This window comes from Pituophis catenifer, unplaced genomic scaffold (assembly GCF_029215685.1).
Source record: "Pituophis catenifer annectens isolate HBS135680 unplaced genomic scaffold, rPitCat1.0.hap2 SCAF_6, whole genome shotgun sequence".
Lineage (NCBI taxonomy): Eukaryota > Metazoa > Chordata > Lepidosauria > Squamata > Colubridae > Pituophis > Pituophis catenifer.
This window is the reverse complement of record NW_027256886.1, coordinates 30,578,729-30,606,235: the sequence shown is the minus strand read 5'-3', so window position 1 is coordinate 30,606,235 and position 27,507 is coordinate 30,578,729. Positions and strand designations below refer to the sequence as shown.

At 35.1% G+C, this 27,507-nt stretch overlaps 1 protein-coding gene across 1 annotated transcript; it reads right to left on the bottom strand.

The window, feature by feature from the left end:
- Positions 1-380: 380 nt before the first annotated feature.
- WDFY1 (WD repeat and FYVE domain containing 1) lies at positions 381-27,176 on the bottom strand. The gene is made up of 12 exons (XM_070944883.1): positions 26,944-27,176; positions 23,734-23,801; positions 23,505-23,578; positions 21,255-21,309; positions 20,076-20,226; positions 18,421-18,533; positions 13,489-13,615; positions 11,757-11,862; positions 11,256-11,357; positions 10,527-10,657; positions 5,378-5,486; positions 381-2,870 (listed from the first exon to the last, which is right to left on the bottom strand). The coding sequence occupies exons 1-12, from the start codon at positions 27,078-27,080 to the stop codon at positions 2,811-2,813; spliced, it is 1,233 nt and encodes a 410-aa protein (XP_070800984.1). The 5' UTR covers positions 27,081-27,176; the 3' UTR covers positions 381-2,810.
- Between the last annotated feature and the right edge of the window lie 331 nt (positions 27,177-27,507).

Sequence of the window (27,507 nt, the reverse complement as noted above, 5' to 3'; positions counted from 1 at the left end):
GTTTCAATTTGCATGTCTCCCAAGTTCTCCTTTATGGCTGCAATTTATTATGTCCGCTATATATTTTTCTTCCTCATCAGCTCCTTTTTTTCATTGTTAAATGGAACCTACACATAGATATTCTTGCTATTCCTTTTGCCTAGCATGGAAGTATCCCAGATATCAGCCAATAGTTTGAAGGACTTGATTTCCTGCCATTGCTTAATCATACAACTTTCAAGTCTCATCCAAATTCCAGAATAACACAAGTTTCTTAAATTAGGAAATTTTTATAATTTCTGAATTTCTTTAGTTATTTTTTTCCGTTACTCATTTGGTAGAACACTTGGTACACATACTGTACAGTAAAGGCTCCACAGGTCATAAATAAAGAAGCAAAATTTACAGGAAATATTTTTATTATACAATAGTCAAACCTTTTTTTTTCATTTTTTAAGACAAAAAAGAGTAATAACAACAAACAGTAATAACAGTTTTTCAGATAATGAAAGATACAATGTTTCACGAGAATACAGTCATCAGACAAAAATACATTAGTATTTTTCATGGTTCCCCCATGAAGAAAGGATTCAGGGGGGAAAAACATAGTAAATAAGTCAAATCTGAATGATTGCACATTTAGAATACAGGGCCAATTTTCTTACCATGTACAACATGATCCTTATTCTCTTCCCCACGAACAAAAGTATTTTATTTCCAAAGCAAGCAATAAGAGTTTTTACAGGTCTATATCTTATCAGAAGAACTTCAACACTGGATATAAAAACAATATAGTGTTTTGCCAACATTTCTTTGTGATTCTTCCACTTAAATATTACTATCTACCTTATCCCCAATCAGCAAAATATTCTTCAGTCCTGGAACAAATTTGCCAAATCTTTCAATGTATTTTTGTGCAATTTGTACAATAAGTGAAAACAGTAAGTGGCCTTCTCTATATGTAGAAATATTGAGACCTGAGAATATTGTTCTCTGGCAACAGCAGGTTATCCCAAGTTTAAGAGGATATTAAGAGGGTTGGGAGGAAAACTACAAATGCTTTTGTGTAAGGTGATGCTTTTCCTAACCCAGATGTACATTTCATTGTAGGTAGGACACTGAGGTGAAATTATTAATTCTGGTTTAATTCAAACAAGTTAAAGTTCTCCTTTTTATACAGAATAATAAGGCAGATAAGTAGAATAATGTAACCATTCTAACAAAACCATTTTTTAATGATTTACCTTATTTGTATAGTGATATTGCTGAAATGTTTGGTTCTTCCTTTCTTTTTTATCTCTGTTCCTTCATCAAAATTAGTATCAAATAAGAGGTTTAGGAGCAATAATTCAATAACAATAGCATTGATTATACTCATTTTATATGACTTTCCAACACTAATCCCTCAGGTTATATAATTGCATTCCTCATACGTATTGCCCTAAGGAAGACTTTTTTAAAAAAGGATTCTTTGAGGCTTACATTTTAACATGATGGTATAGGTTCATGATTAACATAAAACAATTTTCCTTGAGAAAGATGGAAAAGCAATTTTTTCACTTACTTTTAAATATCCCCTAAAAGAAGTGTCTGATTACACTATTTGCATACAAAACAATTGTTTTAATTTGAGGGCAGATTGAACAGTCTATTTGTGCAACACATTGAAATGAATGTTTCCCATACGTTTTAATTAGCATTTAACTTCATTGATGTTGATGATTCTACACCACATTTTATAAAGCTACATTTAGTCACACAATTTAACCTTCAACATGAAAAGAGCAGCAACCTGAAATTTCTCGTTAAAATTCTGTACTATAACAAGATACTTTCATTTTCAAAATGACAAATTTTAATGTACACAGTTCCCCCCATTATTTTACCTATCTATCTATCTATCTATCTATCTATCTATCTATCTATCTATCTATCTATCTATTAAATTTACCTATTCCTACCATTTTTACTTGCAGCAGTCCGCATGCAAGCTTTTCTGGTACAATGCTAGTTATTGCTGAAATTGAATGAAAAATCTGATTTGGAATTGGCTTTAGAGAAACTTGATACCTGTACATCACTAATTGGGTTTCTGTTCAACAAACCTTTACTGTCTATTTCACCAAGCCTCAACTGTACCATTTTACTACATACAAAAAGTATGATTTCAATCCCTCATTTAGCTTCAGCCATTACTGAAACCATTTTAGTGTTTTGCCAACAATCTACCCACCCCCTCCTCAGTAGACAATTTAAAACTGGAACAACATCAAATGTAACAGAGAAACAAAACAGTCCAAAACACTATCAATACTCCCGCTCCTATTGCAATGCTGCTGGGAAGGAATTTTCCCCCCTCCTGCTGGCAAAGTTATATTCAAAATCTGTGAGTCATTTTTCACAGTGACTATTCATAAGACAAAACTAGTCTACAGGGACAGTTTACAAAGAATACGTTACTGCTATTTTGAATGTTTTGTTGTCACTACAGTATACTGTACTCATTTTAACCCTTAGCCACAGTACAATATCATTTCAGCAGAGAAAGCACACTGAATGCTACAAGTAAATCAAGCTATGAGAGGTCTTCCTAGGCCGGATATTTTGTTGTATGTAAATCTTCCTAGTGTTCATTCCACAGGCCATCAACTTGTACATGGTACCTTCCACCATTCTTCGTAAACTCTAAACAAGGATTCTGTCCCACGAAACAAAAATGTCCATCTTAGGAAAATGATATTCTCAAAATCAAGCAGCCGGCACGTGTGGCAGTAATATGAGAAGGAATATATCATTTGATGCATACAGTATACTTTTCTGAAAAATGCAGATCAACGGGAAGTATATCCAGTTGCAAGGCTACAACCCACTACTGGTGTCATGTCCCAAATCTAAAAAAATGAGATATAAAAAAGACACATGATGCACATTCTGAACAAGCATTTTTAAAATTTCTAAATGTTTATTATATATTTTGCATGGTGATAGCTACATTATGTAAGTGTAGGTCAAGACAACTTTCCACTTCAAAACATTTAAATCTTACCTTCTGTCATGTGTACACTTCTAGAAGGGACTCAAAGATAGCTCATTACAGTAGAATAAAATAGGAAATAGAATATCTCAGCAAATAAGCAATATGCAATGTATATAGCTAAACTATGATTAGCTGTGTTGGTCACCGGGACCAGAAGTTTAATTTTCAGAGCTTTTAAACTCTTGCTGGAGCCCATCCTCAGAGAACTTCTCTCTCACCAGAATATGTGGGGTCCAGCACAAGTACGAAAACTTAGAAGACTAAATCTCTGATTCCGGTGACCAACTCAGATTGGATCATGCAACATTATCCTGGAACACATATATTTGCCTTTATTTGTAAGGCAATCTGTATTGACTCTGATTGTGGAACATAAATTCAAATTTCAACCTCAGGTTGTGTAGAAAAATGTGGTGTTTCATAAGCCACAAAAGATATATGCTATGTATTAAAACAGCTCTGTTTTTACCCAATGTTCATAAAATACCTAAATAGGGAAAGAAAATAAAGTGAATGAGGAGAATATGAAACAATCCACCCTTCTATAATCCTGACATTCCCCAATGCCATAAAATTGATGGTGATAGCAGACAGGATAATCACTAATGCGCATCAGCTTCACCATGCTGCCATATAAATGCAGTCCATCCTCCAATTGCCAACAAGATGTGTTTTTTGTTTTTTTTAATTTGATTTATATGCCGTCCTTCTCTGGAGACTCGGGGCAGTTTACAATGCGTCAAGCATTGTGTTTAAATGAAACTTTCTCTACTTCCTCCCAAATTTATAAAAGCTTAGCAGAAGGACTTTTAAATTATTAGAAATTTAATATCATTTATCAAATGCAGGCAGACGTTTCATATTATAAAAAACATGTAACAGCCATATTCACCCACTCAAAAAAAAAAAAAAAAGTCAAAAGTCCATGTTTTACTGCACTGTTTTAAGACTATATATGAGCAATAAAATTCACAGGCTGTTACATTTAGTTAATATTTAAGGCTTTTGTTTTATTCCCTTTCTTCCTTGTTTTTTTAAATAATATCTAATAATGGTTCTAGGAACCAAAAAAACTTTCCATATTTTTGGTTCCTAGAACCAAATCATCTTCTGTTTTATTATTTTAATAAAAATTTATTACTATGATTTTGTGAGCGTAAATCCCCTTCCAACCTCTCCCCGCAAAACAGACAATCAACATTTTTTTTTCAAACATGAAAAATGAGCTTGTCTTCAACCCATATATGTAAAAAAGTCTCTGTTCTATTGAAAGTGAGGAAAAAAATTCTTCAGCAGAAATAAATATACATCCTGCGTAGTGAGAAGGAAAATTATTATCCTTTCAGATTAAATCTGGTAATTTTCAGAAAACAGAAAGGAAGTACAAATAAAGTGGGGTTAAAAACTTCAGATTCATGGAATTGTCACTCAGTTAAAGACAGGTAAATGTTTACTTACGGTAGTTGTACTAGGTTTTAAGTTTTCTGATTTCAGTTTTCTCAATGAAAGTTTAGTTTATTTGTACAACTTGATTTAACAGTACTATGGTGTTGCCCAAATTATTTACTGATCAATACTTCCTTGGGATCTGCCCATCATCTTATATTGTTGCTGTGTAAATCCTTTGGAGTCTATAAAGTTATTTCTTGTAACATTAATGGCTTTTGATATGATTATCTTAAGCTGAACAGAAACACAGTTCCAGGGAGGGAGCGAAGTGCCCCTGTACTTGCCTTATCTTGCGGGTGCTTCTTCTTGCCCTTGTTGGTCCTGCGCGCACCTCAGTCCCTCGGGGAGACGTGCAATTTGCTCTCACTCTCACTGGACAGTGGCCTGCCCGGCTGAGGCCAATACTCTGCATCGTAATGAGCTCTAGGAGGAGGAGGCTACTGCAACAGCAGTAGCCCTGGCCACAGCCGGGCTAGGCCAGTGTCTTGGGGAGGAGAGCAAGTTGCATGTCTCCCCGAACAACCGAGGTGCGCGACACATCTGTTGCTGCCTAGGATGGAACTGTCAGCCTCCCGAGTGCGAGGCGAGCATCTTCATCTCTAGGCCACCATGCCACTCAAAGAGTGCATTCTTAACATATACAAATATATACTTAATGTATACAAATGTTCTAAAATGAAATTTTACAATTGTTTTCTTACAGTGTGTAGCCTGAAAGTGGTTGGATTTAGAAATGACAAAAAAAACCCAGGCTTCAACTTGAGAACATATGTAACCTTCCAACCTAAACATAAAGATTATTTTCCCTCTTTCCTTTGCTCTTCTTAAAAATTAAGATAAAGAGCACTGGAGGACGATAAAGCACAGCTAGTATGAAATGTATTTTATGTAATTAACAAAAGAATAGCTTACCTTTACTACACGATCACTTCCACATGTCACCATAAGTCCTCTTGAAATATCCATGGACATATGGCATATGTTGTGTTTTCCTTCATGAAAAGTTGCCAAGGAAGTGCGACTGGAAGAGAGAGAAAAGTGGATTTAAGTTACAGCAACTTTTCAGATCTATTTAATTCAGGGATCAAAAGACAGCAATACAAAAACACCGATGCAAAGTAAGGCTTCTTAAAAACAAATATGTCAAGCTCAAGACCAATTTAATCATTTGAATTATTTTATTATTTAAATATCAAATTTAGAAACTGCCCAACTCCCTCATAATTATATTTGAAGAAGCAGCCATTTAATGAAAGATCATGTTGAATCTGAACTATGCAAGCATGTAATAAAGGATTTAGAAAAATAACAATCAAATCTCAACATTAAGATACTAACAAATCTACATGCCAGGCCATTTATATTTGCTGAAGACTCTGTTCTAACATGTTGGCAATATTGTGCACACACTTACATAAACAAATACACACAGAGAGAGGCAAGAACTAATTTAAAACATCATTTTGAAGTTATAATGCAAACACAGAAGATCTATCTAATTAACACTGATTTTTCTGTTTCAGGAATGGATGCTCTGACCTGCTGCTTTAGGAAATAGATAGCATTCAGTATTCTTACAAGGGATAGCAGTTAATCCAGCAAATGCCCTAAGCAATGGGAAAGAATTAAAGCAGGCATGTTCTTTGCTTAAATTGGACAGATATTAAAGATATTAACAAATTAACAACATTATGACAGGAAAGCATAGTGTTTTCCATACAGAATTCACACTGTTGCAAGAAAAAAATGATTAGTTAACATGCTTTCTTCCTAGCACTGATTTTAACCTTTAATTTAAGGGATATTTCCCTACTATTGCATGGTTTCTATATCTGAGTTATTTTGTTATCCATCCATGATCTGGTACAAAATAATACTAATTCAACAAACCTCATGATTTTTGGGGAAGGATGTGAAAAAGAGATCACTTGTTGTATTTGATGATGAGTTACTAAAATTGTTGACACTTGCTGTGCTAAAGGAAGGAATCATTTCTTTACTACTGTACTGTCTATTACTACTGTATTTATACTACTGTAATGCTCTCTACATGGGGCTCCCCTTGAAGAGCACTCGGAGGCTCCAACTGGTCCAGAATGCGGCCGCCCAGGTGGTTATGGGCGCGACTCATTGTGCCCATGTGACACCTCTCCTGTGCAAGCTGCACTGGCTCCCAATGGTCTTCCAGGTGCGATTCAAGGTGTTGGTCACCACCTTTAAAGCGCTCCATGGTTTACGACCTGGGTACATTCGAGACCGACTTCTGCTATCAGTAGCCTCCCACCGGCCAGTCCACTCCCACAGAGAGGGGCTCCTCAGAGTACCATCGGCCAAGATATGTCGGCTGGTGACACCCAGGGGGAGGGCCTTCTCTGTGGGAGCTCCTGGCCTGTGGAATGAACTGCCCCCGGAATTGCACAAGATCTCCGACCTCCGTGTATTTCGCTGTGCCCTCAAGACCCTGGTGTTCCACCAGGCCATGCTATCAATGTAAATGATTTTAAATTGGGTGTTTTAAATTTTTGGGTTTTAATTTGGGCCGAAACTATTTAATAATTTTAATTATTTTTAATTGATGTCTGTATATTTTTGTGTTTTTAATAGGCTGTACACCGGCCTGAGTCCTTCGGGAGAAGGGCGGTTTGGAAATATTATTATTATTATTATTATTATTATTATTATTATTATTATTATTATTATTATTATTATTATTATTATTATTATTAATTTCTTTTATTTTTATTTACCATACTTTTAATTTTTCATTTCAATTTTCCTGCACTTTATATGTTTTATTCTCTCTTAGTTTATATTAGTTTTATATTTTTAATTATATATTTTAAAAATAAAATTACTATCAATGTGTGATTAGGAAAAACAAGGATATCTGCAATCAAAGGTAAAAATAAAAATCAGAGTACTTTGGAAGGGGCAAAAAATTCCTTTTTTGGAGATAAACTATGTCGAAAATTACTGGTAGCAGGTATGAAGGAACTCAGGAAACAAAATGCAAATGGCAAAGCTAACAATGGAAGATAAATATTTGCCTGAAACTACTTAGGAAGCTTTACATGTTTAACGGTCACGTAACATACTTCTCCTGATACTCATAATAGGTCTGATGACCTTACCTCCAAGTTAATGCGTGACAAAGCATTACAGATTTTGACTTGAAACTATAGAGTATTGGCTCAAGGGGGAAACCAGACTTCTTAATGACATCTCAAGGCTATTTACTTATAGACTGACAATGAGGCAACATGGGGTGAAGAAAGATTTTTGTTATCATAGGTAATTGTGTTATCACAAACAGAAAACAGGAACACAGCAAAAAAGTAAAAAAAAAAAAAAAGATGGTGAAATAGAACCAGTATTACTCAATCAGGAATTCAAATTGGTGCTTGGGAAAGTCTGTACATTGATTCTCAGTTTCGCTTGGGAAATTAAGGTTTAACTACATAGACCAAAAGAAGGTTGGCGGTTAAAGAAACAGAATGCAGCAGTGAAACTGAAACATTCGACAGGAAAAATAGAAGAAACAGAGCTAGAGTGTTTTATAAATCATCTTTCCCACAGATTGATAATCATGTACCGGAAGAAAGAAGAACACAAGGACTTTGCTTCTATGTTGATTGATTGATTGATTGACTGACTGACTGATTGTACACCATCAAGTCAGGATTGACTTTTAGTAGCCACATAAGTTTTCTCCCAGATCATTCTATGTAATTTGTAAATAATTTTTTTTTAATGTTGCTATATAAAAACTACCATCTAATATCCTGGCTATCTAGCCAAAGCTGATATGAGCAAAAGTATTATTAGAGGTCCTAGAGCTTCCAACTATTTGGTTAAAGCTAGTATGAAGCCAGCCAGGTGACATTGAACCAGTCACTTTCTTTCAGTCCTAGGTAATGACAAACCATTTCTGAAAAACCTTGCCAAGAGAACTGCAGGGATCTGTCCAGGCAGCCTCTGTGAATTGGACATAATTGTACAGAAGGGGAAAAAAGAGAGGTAGAAAATAAGCCAATGGAAAACCATTTCTGAAATGTTGCTCAAAAACTGCATGGACATTTCCAAACAGTTACTAGAGTCAAAAGTAACATAAAAACAAGTTAAAAACCAATCACATTTTTTGCCTAGTAATTAATTAAACCTACATCAAACTCTAGACCCCAAATCACTAGGCTGAAAGTTAATAGGCAGGAAGCAAGGCACACAGCCATGAAAGAATGGCAAGTCATATCTAGAATATAAACTAGGTGTAGATTTCATGAGAAATCATTAAAGGGCTCAAGGATTTGGGACTCCACCTAGGATGGGTCAAGGCAAAGTAAATAGCACGTACATCTTGACTGATGAATGAACACTCCAAGCTTCTTGACTCATCATCTGTTTATTTAGTAAATGATATTCTGGGACCTAATCTTTATAATGATTGGTCCTACAATTTCAATGATGCCATGAACTTTGATCATTTCTTTCTTTCTGCTCTGTCCCCTATTTTTTCTCTCTGCTGTTTTCCTCCTAGATTAGAAGGTTGCCAGAAAAAAAACAGAAGCTTGCAAAGCAGATAATTTATAAAGAGCTTGTGAAAAATATCTCCCTCCTGATATAGAAGAATGCTTGTTTTAGCCATCTTATCAATACAAATATGTCAACGCGTGAAAGGATAAAAAGCAAGACCGAAACAATGAAAGTTTTAATTTTGATTCAGGCTGGAGTATAACACTCATTATGAAAAAGAAAGTGTAATGTATGTGACACTAAAAGTACTGGAACTACAACAAAACAGCATTCAATTCCTTCATCTTTTTCTTTAATTGAGCTACTACTGCAAAACAGCTATTTAAATAGTAAAACACCTTTGTAAAAATGGAAAGAACAATATAGTTTGGATTTATGCATGCTTATCCAAAGCAAACTTGAATGCAATTAATAGAATTCTGAAAAATACATATATTATAACTTCAAAATAATGATGAAGATTGAACATTTGTAACTCAGTGAAGTAGAAATTATCATTTTATGATATGAATTTGATAAATTTCTCATCCTTCACTTTTGCTAAATGGAAATGACAGAAATAACTTTTTAAAATACAAATTTTGTTTCTAACAATCCTTGCATTAGGGTTGGTATATTGTCAAATTTTGGATTTGTCCCTAGAAACTAAGATCTGCTTCTAGAAAAAAAGCCATTTTTCTACAGGATTTGAATTCATTAATGAACTGAAAGCAGTTTGAGCTGCTGATTGTTATTTATAAGCTCTTACGTGGTTTGGGACTCAGATAATGTCAGATTACCTATTAGTAATGGTTTCTGCCTGTTCAGTAAGAACTGGGAGAATGGGTTATAACCAGTGGTGGGTTGCACCGGTTTGCACCAGATCTATAGAACCGGTAGTAAAACCGGCAGGAGGCTCCGTCCACTGACCCCGACATCATCAAAACGCTTCTGCACATGCACGGGAGCGTGCGGCCCCGCTGTGAACCGGTAGTAAAGGTAAGCAGAACCCACCCCTAGTTATAACCTAAAGGACTTTCATCTATAGAGACTGTGGGAACAAAACCTTTAAATTACATCTTCCATTCTTTGGGAAAGCATCCCATCCATCTCGTTATAACTGGTTTTCTCCCTATTAACTGTCTAGAAAACCATTAAAACTGGCTTTTATTATTCCAGTTTTGGATTAGAAATCATTGTGAATGGAGATGACTCTTCCTATGGTATATTTGACGTATGGTTATTTCTCTAGGACTATATTTACAAATAAATAATAGTTCTTGGAAAGAAATTAAGAAAATCTATTTTTCCTTTGTTGTATTATAATAGTACTGGATATATTACTAGAAATGAACTAGCAGATAGTAAAACGTAACTGTGCAGCTGATTTTATTTTCTACATATGTTAACTTTAAAGAAAATGAATAAAAAAAATCTTATGAAAGGAATGATATCTATAGTTCCTATCTAACATATGTACTATTTTGGCCTCAAATCTCAGACTTAAAACTAAAGGGCAGTAAGTCATAGTCTTCTAAGCTATAGTACTCACTCTTCATCTTTGATAGACTCAAAACAAGAGTCACAAACCCGGACTTGGAATTCAAAGCCCATTATGGGATAGCTGGAGCGTTTCGTGCTGCATTTGCCACATACTGCTTGACCACATTTCCTACAGTGATGCTGGATAATGGAAATGAAAATGAGAAGCAATCAGAAATATATTCCAAATTAAGCCAAATATTAAGAAGGAAGCAATCAAATTCTCATGTTTTCAGCCAAATGACTTCAACTGTGCATTCAGTGAACTTTCATCAAAGAAGCCTAATATCTCTGTAGGCCTATCCTGGTTGATCTCCTAAAGACAGCAGCCTAAATCTATTCCAGATAAAAATCTCAGTTAATAAGCAAAATCATAATGAACATTACAGATTTGCACATAACCTGATCTAGGCAAATCTAATATAGACCACTAATTTGTGCACAGATGCATAAAGAAATTACCTAATTTATCCCATTCAGGAGTGCAGTTTTTAGTGCTTCCACTAGCACAATGAAGCCCTACTTGTTGACACTTCTGAAACTTCCAATATATCTAGTGGATTCTAGATTGGAGAAAGGTTAACTTAAAATCCAGAAGAACTATGTTGCTCTGAAAGGCCATGAAAGATGACAAGGAGGTATGCATGGGAGCCAAGAACTATTTCAAAAAAAATACATCCTAATTATTAACTTCTTTAGCTTTCATATAGTTATAAATAAAACACTGCTGGTTTCTTACCTGCCTCAGACCCAGAGTCTTTGTATCCCACATCTGCTTTATATTCCAGAAAAATGGCTGTTCACATTTCTGACAAGAATCACTTTCTAACCACTGTGGGGCCTGGAAAAAAAGAGTTGTCAGAAAGTCACTTAAGTATGTCATTCTGAAAAAATAAAGAACTCCCCGGCTTTAAAAATGTAAGCGGAATTAAAGTATACCTTTTTTGTTTAGATACAATTAGAAATAGATAAAGCGTACAGTTCACAGATAAAGGCAATTACAGCAGTATCCTTGGAAGTCAGAGTGTTTTATAAAACTTGCTTCCCCAAAGGACAGTATACTTGAGTCATTTTTCTTATTCCCACTTTATTTTCCAAAATTATCACTACAGTATGCCTTTCCTGGTTAATTGCTAAATTTGACTAATTAGCTGTGAGCTAACAGAATACAGGAATGTTATAATTAGGGGATATTACCTGTCCTTTTGATATAAACAAAAAGTTTTAGTTTTGTTCCTACCTCTTCTCTACTAATATCCATATTCCAGACTGTGATCCCGCCATCTGCAGAGCAAGAAACCAGTTGTCGTGTGAGCTGGAGGTAACAGACGGCCTGCACCTTGTCACTGTAAAGAAAAAAAAATAATCAGCTAGATAAATTATGTAATATTCACATTTTGCATGTTTGACTTGAAACCATTTGAATCTTGTGGGGTTTTTTTTGAGTGGGGATGTTTGCTAAGAACGTTTTCAAATATCAAACTGCATACCTGGATTTTAAAAAAAATATTACTATTAATTTGCATATGAAACCTGAATGTCAGTTTTATATTGTGTAGATTGTAGCTTTACATGTACAACAGTCTTTCCAAACATATTGCTACCAAAAATAGCAGACTATAAACGTCAGCTCCCCAGTCAAAATGCACAATAGATATGGAAGCTATAGTCTAGCATACTTGGAAAAAGCCAGGTTAAAAAAGGTATTGCTGTTATCTTTCCAGATATTTCAGGGTTAATTATAACCAGGTACTAAAGGTTGAAGGGACACGGTGGCTCAGTAGCTAAGACACTGAGTTTGTCGATTGAAAGGTCGGCAGTTCAGTGGTTCGAATCCCTTGTGTCACGTAACAGGATGAGCTCCTGTTACTTGTCCCAGCTTCTACCAACCTAGCAGTTCGAAAATACGTAAAAAACACAAGTAGAAAATAGGGAACACCTTTGGTGGGAAGGTAACAGCGTTCCGTGTGCCTTTGGTGTTTAGTCATGCCGGCCACATGACCACGAAGACGTCTTCGGACAGCGCTGGCTCTTCAGCTTTGAAACTGAGATGAGCACCCCCCTGTCGAGAACGACTAGCATGTATGTACAAGGGGAACCTTACCTTTACCTTACTAAAGGTCAGAATAGATTTTGAGGAACAGAGTTTTGTAACTCTTGGTGCAAATTTCAGCTGCTAAATTATTTTACTAATCCAGTAAAGCAGATATTGGCTCAAATTCTGCAATTTTTGATAAAGTATTTTGATCTTTTAATCTTTTTGCCTTCCTCAACAAGAGAGAATCTTTTTTTTCCTCCTGTTTAGTGGAGACACTTTTTATTCATACATGAGTTAAAGTATTAAGTGGCTGCATATCTTAAATGTTTGTTAATGTACTGTTACATTTGCAAGAATGAAGTATTTAATAAATGGTGATAATGTGTTTTGTAAAAGAAGGGTTTTGCATAAACAGAATTCCAAAATTTAGTCTTTTGGGGGAGCAAAAGATGGTCATTAGCACTGCACTGTTTCTTAATGATAGAAGACTCTAATGAAGCAAGAGCCTTTATTGACACTTGGGGAATTAACAAATAATAAAAAGTCTTTGTCATGTATCATCTACCAGCAAATGCCTTAATTGCAGAAAAAATCTACTGCATTTTTCTGGATCATTGCAATTTATTTGCATATGTCTCATGCTTTTCTATCAGCATGCTACGTGTCTGCACTAAGGTGTAAGATACAACTAGGTAAAACTAAGAAACAAACAAAGATCTAAAGCATCAGATTTCAAATCTTTACCTCAAACTTCATGTGCTTTTGAAGATTATCAAAACAGCATATTGCAATAACACATTTAGAAACAGTAATATACAAAATTCTTAGTTGATTTGTCTGACAGAAAAGAGAACCAAATAAAATCTTTCATCCCTATATAACACGAAAGGCTAATCAGAATTAATACACGTTAGGAAACAAAATGGCTACATACTGATGACCTTGAAGAAGTAGGGTCCGACCTCTTCTTCCACCAATGTCCCACATGATTATGCTGTTATCAGATGCTCCAGAGAAGAGTAGTCGCTGAACAGGATCCCACCACAAAGAAGAAATACTTCCTATATATATGGGGTGAGGGTGGAGAGAAGGGAAGGGTGAAATGTTGACAATGTACACTTGCTGGATGAACTTATAAAAACAGAAATCCTATGGCAATCTGTCTCTTAAAAGGATACTTTTATTATAGCAAAATGAAACAGCTGAAAGGAAAAGGTGACAGAGCACAAAGTGGAGAATTTTTTTCCTCTCCTGATTAGAAAAAGGCCGATGTTGAAATTGTATTTTTACCTTGGGGACATTTTTTAAAATGAATTCTGCACAGAAAACAGATCTCGATCTTCTTCAACTGCTAAACTTAAGCTATTTTAGTATTTTTGAATTTCAAATTAAGTAAAGTCATGGGAAAAATTGTTTACTTCCTGGTAAAATGAAAATGACTGAAAATTCTATAGTTAAAACATTATAGAATGTGTTAACATTATAGACTTTCACAAATGTTCATTTGTGGCAACATGCATATCCATTAAAAAAAATCCAAAAATCAACTAAAATGCAGGAGACTTCTCAAAGATACAATTTCTCTCAATCCATTTCAACTGGATTGAAACTGTAGAAGTTGGTAGAAGTTGAAGTGTGCCTTCATATGCAAGATCAATGCTTGCCTTATCAAAGATTCATTCCTTCCCCTATCTTTTTTAATAAACTGAAGAATGTTAGACAGTGAAGCAAGTGCTGTGTTGGTTAGAGAGCCAAATTAAAATAAAGAAAACTCAACTTTAAAATCCTTAGTGTTAATTAAATCATTAGGTGATTTAAAATGAAGTCATTCAGAAGTCATTTCAATTTGCTGTATTCAACCCTACAGAATTATTATGAAATTAACAACTAGAGACCCATATAAACTATCTTATGCCTCATTGGGGGGGGGGGGGGGGAAGCAAGGTATACTATGTATAAAGAAACAAATAAATGTTCTAATTAATACATTTTAACCAAACTGGGTGTCTATAAGACAAATAAAAGTATATTCATCTATCAAAGCATCATGTGGGAAAACTCAGAAACTGGGAAGGTTATTTCTTATGTTAAGGGAATATTTACATTTTCTAAATTATAAATTTGTTAAACCTATATTAGTGCTTACGCTAACATTCCACGTGACTCTCAATTCAAAAAAGATACCCAGTAGGTACCAAGGATTTTGAAAATTATTATATGATCTTGGTTTGCACATCTAGGATTTAACTGAAACAAGGGCCTGGACAGAAGTGCACCTGGAAACTATAAATAAAGCATTCCCAACTCCTTAGAGGAAAAGCAGCCAGTGCAGCAACACAGTACTGGGTAGTGGAGCCCCAACATTTGACACCAGAAGCTGTATCTGAATAGCATTTTACTGGTAGATTGCCTTAGTCAAGTCTTCTGCAACCTCTGTGTGCTAAGTAGTGGCTCATCCCACCTGAGCAGAAAAAGTTAACTGTCCCAAGAAGGTACATGTCAGTGTATGGCAATAAAAATCTGATAAAGATGATTAGCATTAGATGAATAAAAGAAAACAATAGAAAAGGTGTTAAAGAAGAGATGGGGAAGAAATCCTTTTAAGAATGCCAGAAATTTTCTGAATCCTTTGTAAATCTCTTCCTGTGTTATGTATCAGTCTTAAGAAATAATATTCTCCAGAAATTAGAAAATCTCTTTATTTAGGATTTAATAATACAGTAAAAATTGGGTGACTAGTTGACATAAAAAATTAATACATTAGTTATCATGAAAACAGGCTGAGACTCAACACTTGAAAGTCTGACATCTAGTGTTTATATAGTTCAAACACAAGAAAAGTTTAGAGTGAAGTGATAATTAAACTGGAAGAGGTTGGCCATTCAGTGCAGGAATCCAAAGTAAAGCATCCTAGACAGATACTATCTAGCTTCATTTGAACATAGCCCCCTATTTCTCTTAACTGGTGATTGTGACCTCAAACTGCTCCTACTGTAAATACATTTTTTCTGACATTCAACCAAAATTTGCCGTCCTGTAATTTAAACCATTTATTTTGTGTTCTGTACTCTGAAATAATGGAAAGCAGACTTTGGCTTTCTTTGGACATTTAACTTTTTAATTAAAAATGTTCAGTTCAAAATTGGTTTATATTTCTGGTCGAATATTAATATTCTTGTTATAAATTTAGTTATGTAAATTTTTGAGCAGTTATCTCAGTAATCATACAGCTCAATATTACTTAGAATCACATGATTTCTTAACTCCAGTTTGCATAGCCCCTGTAAGCATCTTTCATCCTCTCTGGATCTTCAAGGAAAAATTTGCTATCCCACTAAAATGTAGAACTTTAAAAAAGTCACTACGGAGTGATAAGTGAATGGTTGAAAGATCCAAGTCTTTGATTGTGAGAAAAATAAGTAAATGTTCTAAGGCTGGATTCACATACACATCGAGACATGGCTTGACAAACATTGTTCCAAAATAAACCATAATTGGCTGGATTTATGTATATGTATGTTATGAGATAAAGTTTGGGATGGTATAGTAGGTATTTGTGTGTTGCAGAACAGGTGACCCTGGATAAGAGAACACCACATAAGAGAATTGTTTTGTTGTGGGTTAGCCAGCATTAAAAAAAGGTGTAGGGAGCTGCAAGAGGAAGCTCAGTTAGGTTAGCAAAGATAAAATGGAGAGTTAACTGAATAAAAATTAATATGAGAATTGTTTTTGGAGAAAACAATGTTTTTCAATTACATATGAATACTCTTTTTATCTGACATAAGTAATCGGATGTTTTGGATCAATGTTTGAATATGGTAATGAATTGTATAAAGAAACACATTTTCTTTACAAAGAAGATAAAAGTTCACAGGGTTGTGTGTTTTTAGTATGGATTAGCAACTGATGGAATTCCACAGCAGGCTTAGGTACAGTGTCATCAGTATGGGGATACACAAAAATAATCTTGTTTCAATCTACTTCATTCAGGGAAGCTAATGAAAAAAATATAGACAATTTTAGGAAAGTAAAATATAATTCAGGCATGATAATAGTACTGTTGGTGGAAAGCCAAACAACATGTAATCAGTTCTGGTTGGGATTATGCTGCCTCTAAAAGAATTTCTTAGTTGAATTTGATTTGTATGAGAACATCATTATTAGGAATGAGTTGGGGTATTCTGTTTCAGTTTAACCGATAATAGTAATATGACCGCAACTGGACTCAGATCGATTTCCATCATTTATCCATTTATTACATGCAGACTTCATTACTGCTAACATAGGATTGCTTGTAAAGATTGGTCAAGACACAGTGGAGAAGGCTTATTGGTAAAAACCAAGAATGCTCTTTCACGTTCAGATCAAGTTCAAAATTTTGCCATGTTTTAAAACAATATTTGATTTAGTTGCCTTGAAACTGCCTGAAATGCTACTAAAAACAATAGTATGTGCTAAATGTGTTGAAGAAAGTCAGAAAATGGCTGATAAAGGGGGAAATCCTATCTGATGAATTAAGTAAAAATAATAATTGTATAAGATACAATCCACTCAAAGTTGCAAGCTGATTCAGGATGAATTTTAGAATATTAATGGCAAAAAATAATAATGAATAACCTAATTTGAGTATTCTTGACAAATATGCAGTGGGAATAAAGTCCATGTATCAAGTTTAGAAGGTTATCCAATGGGTGAAAAATAATCAAAATATTACTTAACATTGTACAAATGTATTTGAAGAATTTGTTTTAATAATTACTGGATAAAAATATTATAGGATAAACACATTAAAAAAGACATGATTTTATCTAAAAAGAATTCTATGTGGGTCATCACCAGGATCAGTTTTTTGGCCTTCTGAGCTTTTGGATTTCTGCTGGAGCCCATCGTCAAAGAACTTCTCTCTACCATTCTGGAAAAGAGAAGTTCTCTGAAGATGGATCTAGCATGAGTCTGAAAGTTGGAAGACTTAAATCTCTGGTCCCAATGACTGACCCAGACATTATCCTGGCACACATCTTTTTGCCTTCATTTGAAAGAAAATTCATTTCAAAGTTGTAATTCAAAATTTATTGCCTACTTTGAAAAACAAGTGCATAAAATCTAGTAAGAATTTTTTAAAGATTCAAGATAGTATGCCTAATTTACAGGAGAGCTAATTCATTGCTTTGCTTTATGCAAACATGTAAAACATTTTAATATCAATGTGTTTATGTATATTAGGATTTTATTGAAGTTGTTCAATAAAATACTCATTTTAGACTTGGTTAGATTTTATTGCTTTTAAAAATTTTTTTAAAAACCTGATCAAACATTAAAATAAATATTTAATTAAAATTTCAAGCTATATTTCCTCATGGGGGCCCACTAGAACTAACAATTTTAATAATTACTATGAGAAAATACTGCAGTTTTTAAAGAGTTTTATAAATCTTCATGTTTAAGTACCAGAATGATGTTTAACCCATTTGGAATGAACATTTGATATTATAAAGAGACAACTGCCTTGATCAGCATGAGCTATGCCACCCACATACTAGATGGAGGAAGTATGGCCACCATTATTCATCTTTTGATAATCTTTCTCTTGAACATTAGAATGCACTGTTATGGACCTGATGCTACAGTTGATCCAAACCTATACTGGAAAAATGTACTGGATATAGGGGTTATGATTGCCAAATACTAAAGTTTTTTGAATCAGCCTCCATTAACCTGAACAAAATTTCAAGCTGAGGCAATAATTTGACTGAGGGAGAATAGTGGATATCTCACTCCAACATTAAGGATCAAGTTTCATCTCTAATGTTTCATTTTATATAAAAAAAGAAAGATTCGAGCCTCATTCAATTGAAAAACAAGTTACCTTCATGACCCTTGAGAGTTGTGATCACCGAACTCGTGGTCTGTTCTAACTTCAACAAAGTAATCTGTCCAGAGTAGTCTCCAATAAAGGCATGCTGGGTTTCAAAATCATATCTTAATACAATCCCAAGTCAAGGAGTATGTTTTCAAGTCTCAGTATTTCCAGAAGGCAAAAGACTGACCATAAAAAGTATTTTAATTTTCTTGAAAGTAGTTAGTAACCTGTCTATTTAGAATCCCAGATAAGAATTAGTGAGTCTACTTTTATTTTGAAATAAATAAATAAATAAATAAATAAATAAAATATTATGGCTGTCTAAAAATCACTGTCAGTTAACTGGTCTAAAACATGCATATTTTTCATTGATAGAATTTGTTTTCATAGGTCCAGCTTAATGTTCACCTGTAAACAAGACAGAAGAAAGACAAAGAGAGAAATACAAAATTGCACTCATGTACTGTAGGTAATAGTAGTCTTTCTATACAGGAGGTGGAATATCAGCAAAAACAGCATGATGAGAATTGAAAGAAGAAATACAGGTGAGCATACAGCTAGCCTAAGTGGGGGCAGATAAGACTGAGGAAAAACCCTGATTCACAGAACATCTAAGAAATGTCTTTCCTCTCAGCTAAAATCCATATTTACTGATTATGTAATTAAATCTATATACTTATTTTGTTACCATCTCTTATACAGTCATCTCTTTTTCCATTCTATAAATCTAATAAATTTTCATGAAAAGCAATCTTCTATCATATTAAAAATTCTTTACACATTTATTTTCTCACATTAGCCCTATTCTTATTAAAAGTAATTTAAAAGCTTTCTGGTTTCCCAAACAAGCATTACAGGCCGATCAATATATCTAATGAATCAAAATAAATCCAAATAAAATTGGATAGATCATAACATGACTAGACCAAGAACGTACGCATTTAAGTCAGCTTGTTGCCCAGCCTTTATATATATATATATATTGTGTTTTTTGGACTATAAGACGCACCGTTGTATAAGACACACCAAGATTTAGCAAGAGGTAAGTAAGAAAAAAAAAAGGTTTTTGCCCTCCCCAGCCCCCAGCAACACTCTGCAGGCCTCCAAACCCTCTGGGCACCCCATTTTTCACAAAAACGGGCCCATTTTTGCAAAAAATGGGGCACGTAGAGGGTTTGGGAGGCCTGCAGAGTGCTTCTGGGGCTTGGGGGAGGGCAAAAACACTGTTTTTGCAAAAAACAGACCCATTTTTCGCAAAAATGGGATGAGCGGGGCGGGGCTTCGGGAGATCAAAAATGGCTGTATTCGGTATATAAGATGCACCAAGATTTCCACCCTCTTTTGTACGTCTTATACTCCAAAAAATACAGTATGTGTATATGTGTGTATATGTATGTATGTATTTGTCCATATTGGAACACATCAGATTTGTTTAACTTGCCTTAACCAACTGATTAGCAACCATACTAATGGTTTTTGACATCATTCTGAAACAATAATGTCTGACTATGAACTATTTCAGGTGATGCAAAAAAGGACTCACAGGCTTGAATATCATAGAGAAAAGGCAATTATTACATAATTTTTGCTAAAGCCTATGCATGCATGCATATATATAAGAAATTGCACATCTGCTATGATACAGCTACTTTGAAGGATACTGTAGACAAGATGCCCAGGAAGTGAAATAGTGTCTTCCCAACATATTTCCACTTCTGGTACACATCCAGCTGACAGATTTATCATGGCCAGTGCTAATCACCCATTCTGCTTCCAAGCAAAAAGTGATTGCTGACACTCTGTTCTGGTGTGCTGTACAGACAAGAAATTATAACACAGAGACAAAAATATTTATACATGAAATGGAACTGACGTAATCAAGCCTAGATTTGGTTCTCTTTCTTTAGCATTCGCCAGGCATTAATTCATTTAACTTTTTTCCTCTCACTACTCATTTCCTTCAAACAGAAATGAAACATTACCCTTCATTAATGCAAAAGAGAAGCATAGATGAGAATTCCTAACTGTAATTACACCACATTGCGTAATTAAACCAAGAAGAGAGAACATTATGAAAAAGACATTATAAAATTAGTTTGAAATCAGACAATTCTCGTTTTGGGAAAAGCCAACGATTTTTATATAAAAGCTGTCATGTTATTTTAATATAAGGCTTATCTCAAGGCCACATTCTTACCTATGGCTTAGTTGCAAACAGGATTGTCTTATATTATGTTGGCATTTCAGTTAAAAGAGTTTATGAATGGAGCAACATATTGTTCGGTTTCATCTGTGGGTGCATGCACATATGCACACAAATATGCATATACTACTACTACTACTACTACTACTACTACTACTATCACCACCACCATCACTACTACTACGTGTAGGGGAAACAAAGTAATGTTCTGGAATTCATTTCCCTTCATATGAAGCCAAAATGAGAATTGCATGAATTCTGCCCTGAGACATGTTTAGGATATTTTGCTGTGAAGGTGATTTGGTAACAGGAAAGAAAATAGAATAAGAGAATGAGGGTCCTTGGTGTTCTCTGATTTTGACTGTTTACTTGCAGACATTTCATTACCCAAACTAGATAAAATCAATCCTGTGCTACAAAAATTCTCCTTCATAAGAATATGAGAATTGTTTACAGGATTATAAAAGTTACATTGACTTTAGGTTCTACAGTTATAGTTCATATCCTTCAACCAATGTTGGTTCATATATATGCTTAATACTTATTTTATGAAAATATCCATGTGAATTAAAATTAAATCAATATTCCATATAAATTATTGAAGGCTACTCATATGTGCAGAAATATGTCTCATTACCTGGATAAGTCCTGACAAAATTCATCTTATTAAAGTCTTCTGAGATGTGAAATTCCTGAAATCATAAGCAAACAGTAAGATACATGATCTAGAAATCCTGTTAATGTCAGAAAAAAATACCTTCACAACCAAAAACAAACAGAAATGTAAGAATCACTGACTCCTACTGAAAGAATAACAGCCTCTGTCAGCTTGCAATTAAAATGTCAAAGTTTGGACTACTTTCATTTAGGAAATAGAGATGAGTTTGGCTACTGGGATAAAAACTTGTTCTGAGTGGCTCTTCTGGTAGAAATTTCTTGGATGCTCTTTGGCAAGAAGACTACAGAGTGTCTTATGGTATTTGGATACTATGGTTCTACTCTCTAAATATGTTTGAAAGGCCTTTATATTAAAATAGCAGTATTTCATTCTTTTTTTTTTTACTTTGAGAATGAAATCCTCTACCCTTTTATAAAGAAAAGTCTCACTGCAATCAATTAAGTTTACTTCCAGCCAGAACTGCATAAGATTTTACTATAAAGATGTTTTATGCTGCTTTAAAATAAAAAAATAAAAAAATAAACTATTAAAACAAACAAAATTTGTGTAGGAAACATTTTCTCCATTGAAATTGTGACTTCATAATGAGGAATAATTAAGTCACTTTTGTTCTTCAGTTAATATGGGATCTCTTCCTACAAATTTCCAAAGCATGTCTAAAATCATATGCTGAAACTTCACTTTTTTAAAAAAATATCCATGCAGAAAAAATGGCTGCCTCTTAGGCTAAGTTAGAACTTTTTGCTTGTTTTAAATACATTAGCTTTGCTCTGTCGATGTATTCATCTCAGAGCTTTGGAGAATACCGTATTTTTCAGACTAAGAAGTAAGCAAGAAAAAAAACGTTTTTGCCTTCCCCGGCCCCCTGGAGCACTCTGCAGGCCTCCCAAACCCTCTGCGCGCCCTGTTTTTGCGAAAAATGGGTTTGTTTTTTGCAAAAACGAGGACGTTTTTGTCCTCCCCAGCCCACAGGAGCACTCTGCAGGCCTCCCAAAGCCTCTGTTTTTGCAAAAAACGTGATGCGCGTGGTGGTTTTTGGGAGGCCAAAAATGGCTGTATTCGGTGTATAAGATGCACCAATATTTCTACCCTCTTTTAGGGGGGAAAAAGTGTGTTGTATATTCCGAAAAGTACAGTAATTACCTTGCCTGCATTCTGACTTCCTATACAGACTTGTTTCATATTTTTTCTAACTACGAATGTTAGTTTCACCATGAAAGTCAGGAAAGAAAAGTAATGATAAAAGCTGATAAAAACTGTGTAGTTCATGGTCTGAAATACTAACAATATTTCCTTTTTTCCCTTCTGCAAAGTCAATTTTAAATTTCTTGTAAATATGCCTGATTTCCATAGTTTACCAAATTAAAACAAACACTAGATAAGCAGCAGAGCTTAAGATGCACCTCATACTTCACACCAAATGAACTGAAGATACAATTGGGATACTGTTTCATTAAAAATACCTACAATGGGAAGTAGAAGCTTTTGTATCTCTGTTCCTAAAAAGAGATGGATGCCAAAGTACAAAGAAAGAAAATATACCATATTCAACATATTGATAATAACAGAAAGATTAAATTCTTTCTATTTTCAGAAATATATGTCAAAGAAAAGAATTCTAATCTAACTCTTTTCCTGATAGCCTCCCGCAGCACAATAACTGACATGTGAAAAATTACATTACTCTCTATAGGACAGCCTTGACATCAAACTAACCTTGGGTGATATTACAAAGCTAAGTAAGGTTGAACTTGGTTAGTGTCTAGATGGGAAATCACAAATATCAGGCTGTAAACTCGATTATGAAATTAAGAAAATATCCTGAAAGGCCTTACAATTATTACAATATTAATACATAGATTTGAATATGAAATTACTAAAAGTTGCATTCTCCTCAAAGAAAACTACTTTCTAGATTCTACTGGAAAACTTCAGGGATGTTTCATTAAACAGAAAACCAAGTACAGGCCATGTAAATTAGCTCTAGAGCTACTGATGCAATCAAATTAATTTACACAAAATCAGCACGCTATTCTATAATGTGTTATTGCGGGAATCTCAAAAAATGTTCTTGAACAATGATTATCAAAGTTTATTTGTACACATTTTCATTGAAAGCTTAGGATTGATGAATACTAGATATTGATGTGCAATGTGAATATTTTTAGCAGCAGTTAAATGTATAGTCAATTAAAAATTAATGCTTACCATAATAGCTCCATTATCTTGGCCTACAAATATTCGTCTGCTGTCGTGATGATAAGCCATAGTTGAACAAGGAGCTGCCCAAAGAAATGTTGATTTGTAAAGTCAGTATTATACTGAATTGAATTTCTGTCTATCAAAGCAATAGCAAAGAAATGGTTTTACATAACCAAATGTGAAATCATAAAAATTCTGATTCTAATTCATTAAAATCTAATCTAAGTGCACTTACATGACATTGTATGGTAGATGCTGGGCCAATACTGTCCACTGTCTCTCTTCAGCCATACTCTAATCGTCCTGTAAATATAAATATGGGGAGAAATGTTAGGAAAATTATTATCCCAGTCAGTCTATTTGGTTTTCCAAAAAAGATATGCAGTAGGAAAAACTATTCTGATACCAAATTGTTTTGACAAATGAATTTTGAATGTGTATAGTTACTGGAATATAACATTTCTGATAGCAAGAGAGAACATGGCAAATGTTAAATCCCACCTTGTTATTAATTTAAATTTATATAGCCACTCATCTCACATAAGCAACTGGGAGATGAGTACAATTAAAAGATATCAACATAATACAAAATAATACATGACATATTGAATGCAATGGGCAAAAGAGATAAATGGTGATCAATTCTTGCTCACATCAGGACATTCTAATACCTGTTGCCCTACTATAGCTCGCACTTGCCCATCAAATATATTAATGTATGATGTTATCTCAAAGTTTGGGCAGATAAGAGGGTTGTAGAACATTTGAGCTGCCATTTCTGTTTCTCTACTAGAAGGGCACAGACAGATACAATTCCTAATATTCCATGTCAATGTTTGGCCATTGTGATTCTCTAAATGTTGATTTGATTTCCCAGTAGCCTCAACCAGCATGATCAATGGTGAGAAATGCTGTGAGCAATAGTCTATTGTCTTCTGGAATGCCACAGGTTTACTTTTTTTTGCATTGCTGTTACTGCATATAGAAATTAAAAGAATCAAAGCAATAATAAAAACAAAGTTCACTTGACAGCAAAGACTAAGTTACAAAGATCGTTTTGGAAGATAAACTTCTAAAAGGCTTGTAAATAGATGAACTAGTAGATAACCTACTGAGAGTTTACACATAGTGATTAATTACACCTCAGCATTCAGCTGACAAATGAAATGATATATACGTGTTCAGAGGGGGACCCTTAAATTGTGTTATACCTCACAGTGCTTGACCTGTTTCTGTAGTACCGAACAATGCACATTAGTAATGAAAACCAATTTAATCTTCCATGGTTCCAATTCCTATTTGAAGTAAGAACTGAAACAGCAAGGCACCCGCATAGTTCATCCACATTGAAAAAAATACACATTATTCCCCTAGCTTCAGTGTAATTAATACAACTGATGTAGTATTCCCTGAAGGGGAACTACTAACAATTAACTCTTTGGTCTGAGGAAGAAGATCATTATCCAATTATTTAAGAACTCTGTAGGATAATTTCTCTATAATATCTAATACTCTATTAGCTACTTAAAAATTGTAATTTTATTGTGAATTTTAAATGCATATGTTTAAGAACCATTCAAAGAAACATCTAAAGAACAATTTTGCAGATCATGTAAACTCAAAGTATTTTGCATACAAATTAAAACAAGTTTTAATAGCTACCCAAACCAGTGTCAATAGATATTGTTATAAGATAACCTATATCTTACAGAAGAGGCAGCCAAGCATTCCAAGACAAGGTCTGTTTATAATACTGCCCCTACTAAATCAAAATAAGATTCTGCTTAAATAAATCCAGCTGCACAATAAAATCATGGCTGAGAAAAAAGATTAAATATCCTTTTGTTATGTGGAGTTCTAATAAAAATAGAACTTTTCTGATTTAAGAATCAGGAATAAGGAATATAACAGTTAATTATAAAGCAAACTCCAGTTAGTATCATTCTAAGTATTATGAATAGCTTTGTAAGCATATTTTCATCGCAAAGTTTACCACACATTATGCAGTAACCTGGAAAATATTACTCCAGACCGCATTGTTATTTCTTAGTATTTTCTTCCTATAGTCAATGTTAAAGAGACAAAAATACAGGAAAAAATATGCATGTGGAATGTTTTCAATGTTTTAGAGAAAGCTTTTCCTTGACATGCTATCAAAATGCACCATTCTGCAATACAGATGTTTTTCAAGTTTTGCAAATTGTACTAAGAACATACTTCAGTGGCAGAGCGATAACTAACCCCAAACTTCCTCTCCTTCTTCCCATCCTATAGATGCAGAACAAGACCAGTTTACGACTCCCATCAAGTAAGTAACACTGTCTGGGGATAGTAAAGAGTTACAGTTCAACTCTTTTTCCCCCCCTTTGGGGATGATGGCAAAGAAGCAACTCTATTAGTTCGCTCCCACTTATAATAGGAGCCCATCAGACCAGCATTGCTCTGTGTTTCAGCTTCTATCCTAGGGAAATAACCATATTGAATTCTATGGTATAGTGCAATATCAGGTTTTCAATTTCACTTATATAGAATGTAAAAGGATGTATGTTTGTGTTTTTATTTTTATAGTTATAATGTACACTGTAGATGGCCTTTAATTTCATTGTACCATGTGCAATGACAATAAAGTAACTTTACTTTACTTTACAGAGTGTCTACCATGTTTCCTCTATTTGTATCTATCACGGTATAGTGCAATATAGGGTTTTCAATTTCAATCATATAGAATGTGAAGGAAGTATGTTTTGTGTTTTTATTTTTATAGTTATAATGTACACTGTAGACCGCATTTCATTTCGTTGTACCATGTGCAATGACAATAAAGTAAACTAAACTTTACAGGGTGCCTACCATGTTTCCTCTATTTGTATCTATTTTATGTATCAAATCTATGTTTATACATTACCTAATAGTCCTTGACAAATAAATAAACAAACAAACAAACTCTGCGGGGAACAATGAAATACGGCACCGTTGAAGGTGTTTTCAATTGTCTGAAAAAGAAACCTCCCTATTCTTTGCTTTTTTCCTCTTGCCCTAAATACTTCTATGCCTGGTAAACCCCCGATTCCCCACATGTTCCTTTGGTTGTGCTGGCGGAGGATGATGGGACTGGTAGTCCACCCAGATGGGAAGGGAGCAATGGCTCTAAGTGGGATGGATGGATGGTCCGTTTCCCCCCAAAAGGGGGTGTGTCGCATGCCGCTTCGCAGGAAAGGGAAGGTCCCTTCGGAGCAAAGACCCCAAAACAGCTCAGGGGTCTTAAAAATTTGCACAAGACTGAGAGTTGTTGTTGTTTCTTCTTCTTGTTGTTGTTGTTACCCCGCGCCTTTTCCCGCCCGTTCCTCGGAGAGGGAAAGGGGGAAAGAAGCGGCGGCGGCGGCCGACCCCAGCGCGACCCTTATCGGAAAAAGCGCCTTTCCTCCCCCCGCCGCCCCTTCCTCACCTGTCCTCGCTGGCCGTAATGATGCCGTCCTCTTTGGGGATGGCGAGCGCGGCACTGACGGCGTCCTGATGCCCCTCGATCTTGCTCAGCAGCACCGGCCGGCTGCTCTGAGGCCGCGAGTGAATCTCGGCCGCCATCTCGCCAACAGCAGGCCGCGGTCGGCCAAAAAAGTCCGAGCAGCCGCCCTGAAGAAAGCGGGGCCCTTAATCGTGGGAATAGCGGCGCCTCCAAGAAAGACTTCAGCGGCCAGCCATTTTCCGTAATGACCGAAGTAGCGCCGCCCCCGGAAGCAGTCGGAGATGGGAGGGGGGTGGGGGGGAGGAAAGGCGAGATTGACCGGGGATAACGGAGGCAACCGCGGGCCGCTGCTGGGTGGAGAAATAAGATGGGGGAAGTGGGGGTGGGGAGGAGGGTAAGGCCAACGCGGCCGGAAGGTCACTCATTTGAACAGTTTTGTAGGCGGAAATTCATAATCGGGTTAGAGACATGGGAGGAGGTATAGATCAAATGTCTTTATACCGTTTCCGCATGTGCTGTCAGGAAAAAATCCTTTTGTGCAGAACA

Excerpts from the sequence above, each read along its gene's own strand:
- WDFY1 (XM_070944883.1), bottom strand. The coding sequence starts at position 27,080 with ATGGCGGCCGAGATTCACTCGCGGCCTCAGAGCAGCCGGCCGGTGCTG. Across the intron at positions 13,616-18,420 it reads AACTCTCAAGGGTCATGAAG|GAAGTATTTCTTCTTTGTGG; the intron begins GTAACTTGTTTT and ends CCATATATATAG. Across the intron at positions 5,487-10,526 it reads GAGTCTATCAAAGATGAAGA|TCGCACTTCCTTGGCAACTT; the intron begins GTGAGTACTATA and ends TCTCTCTTCCAG.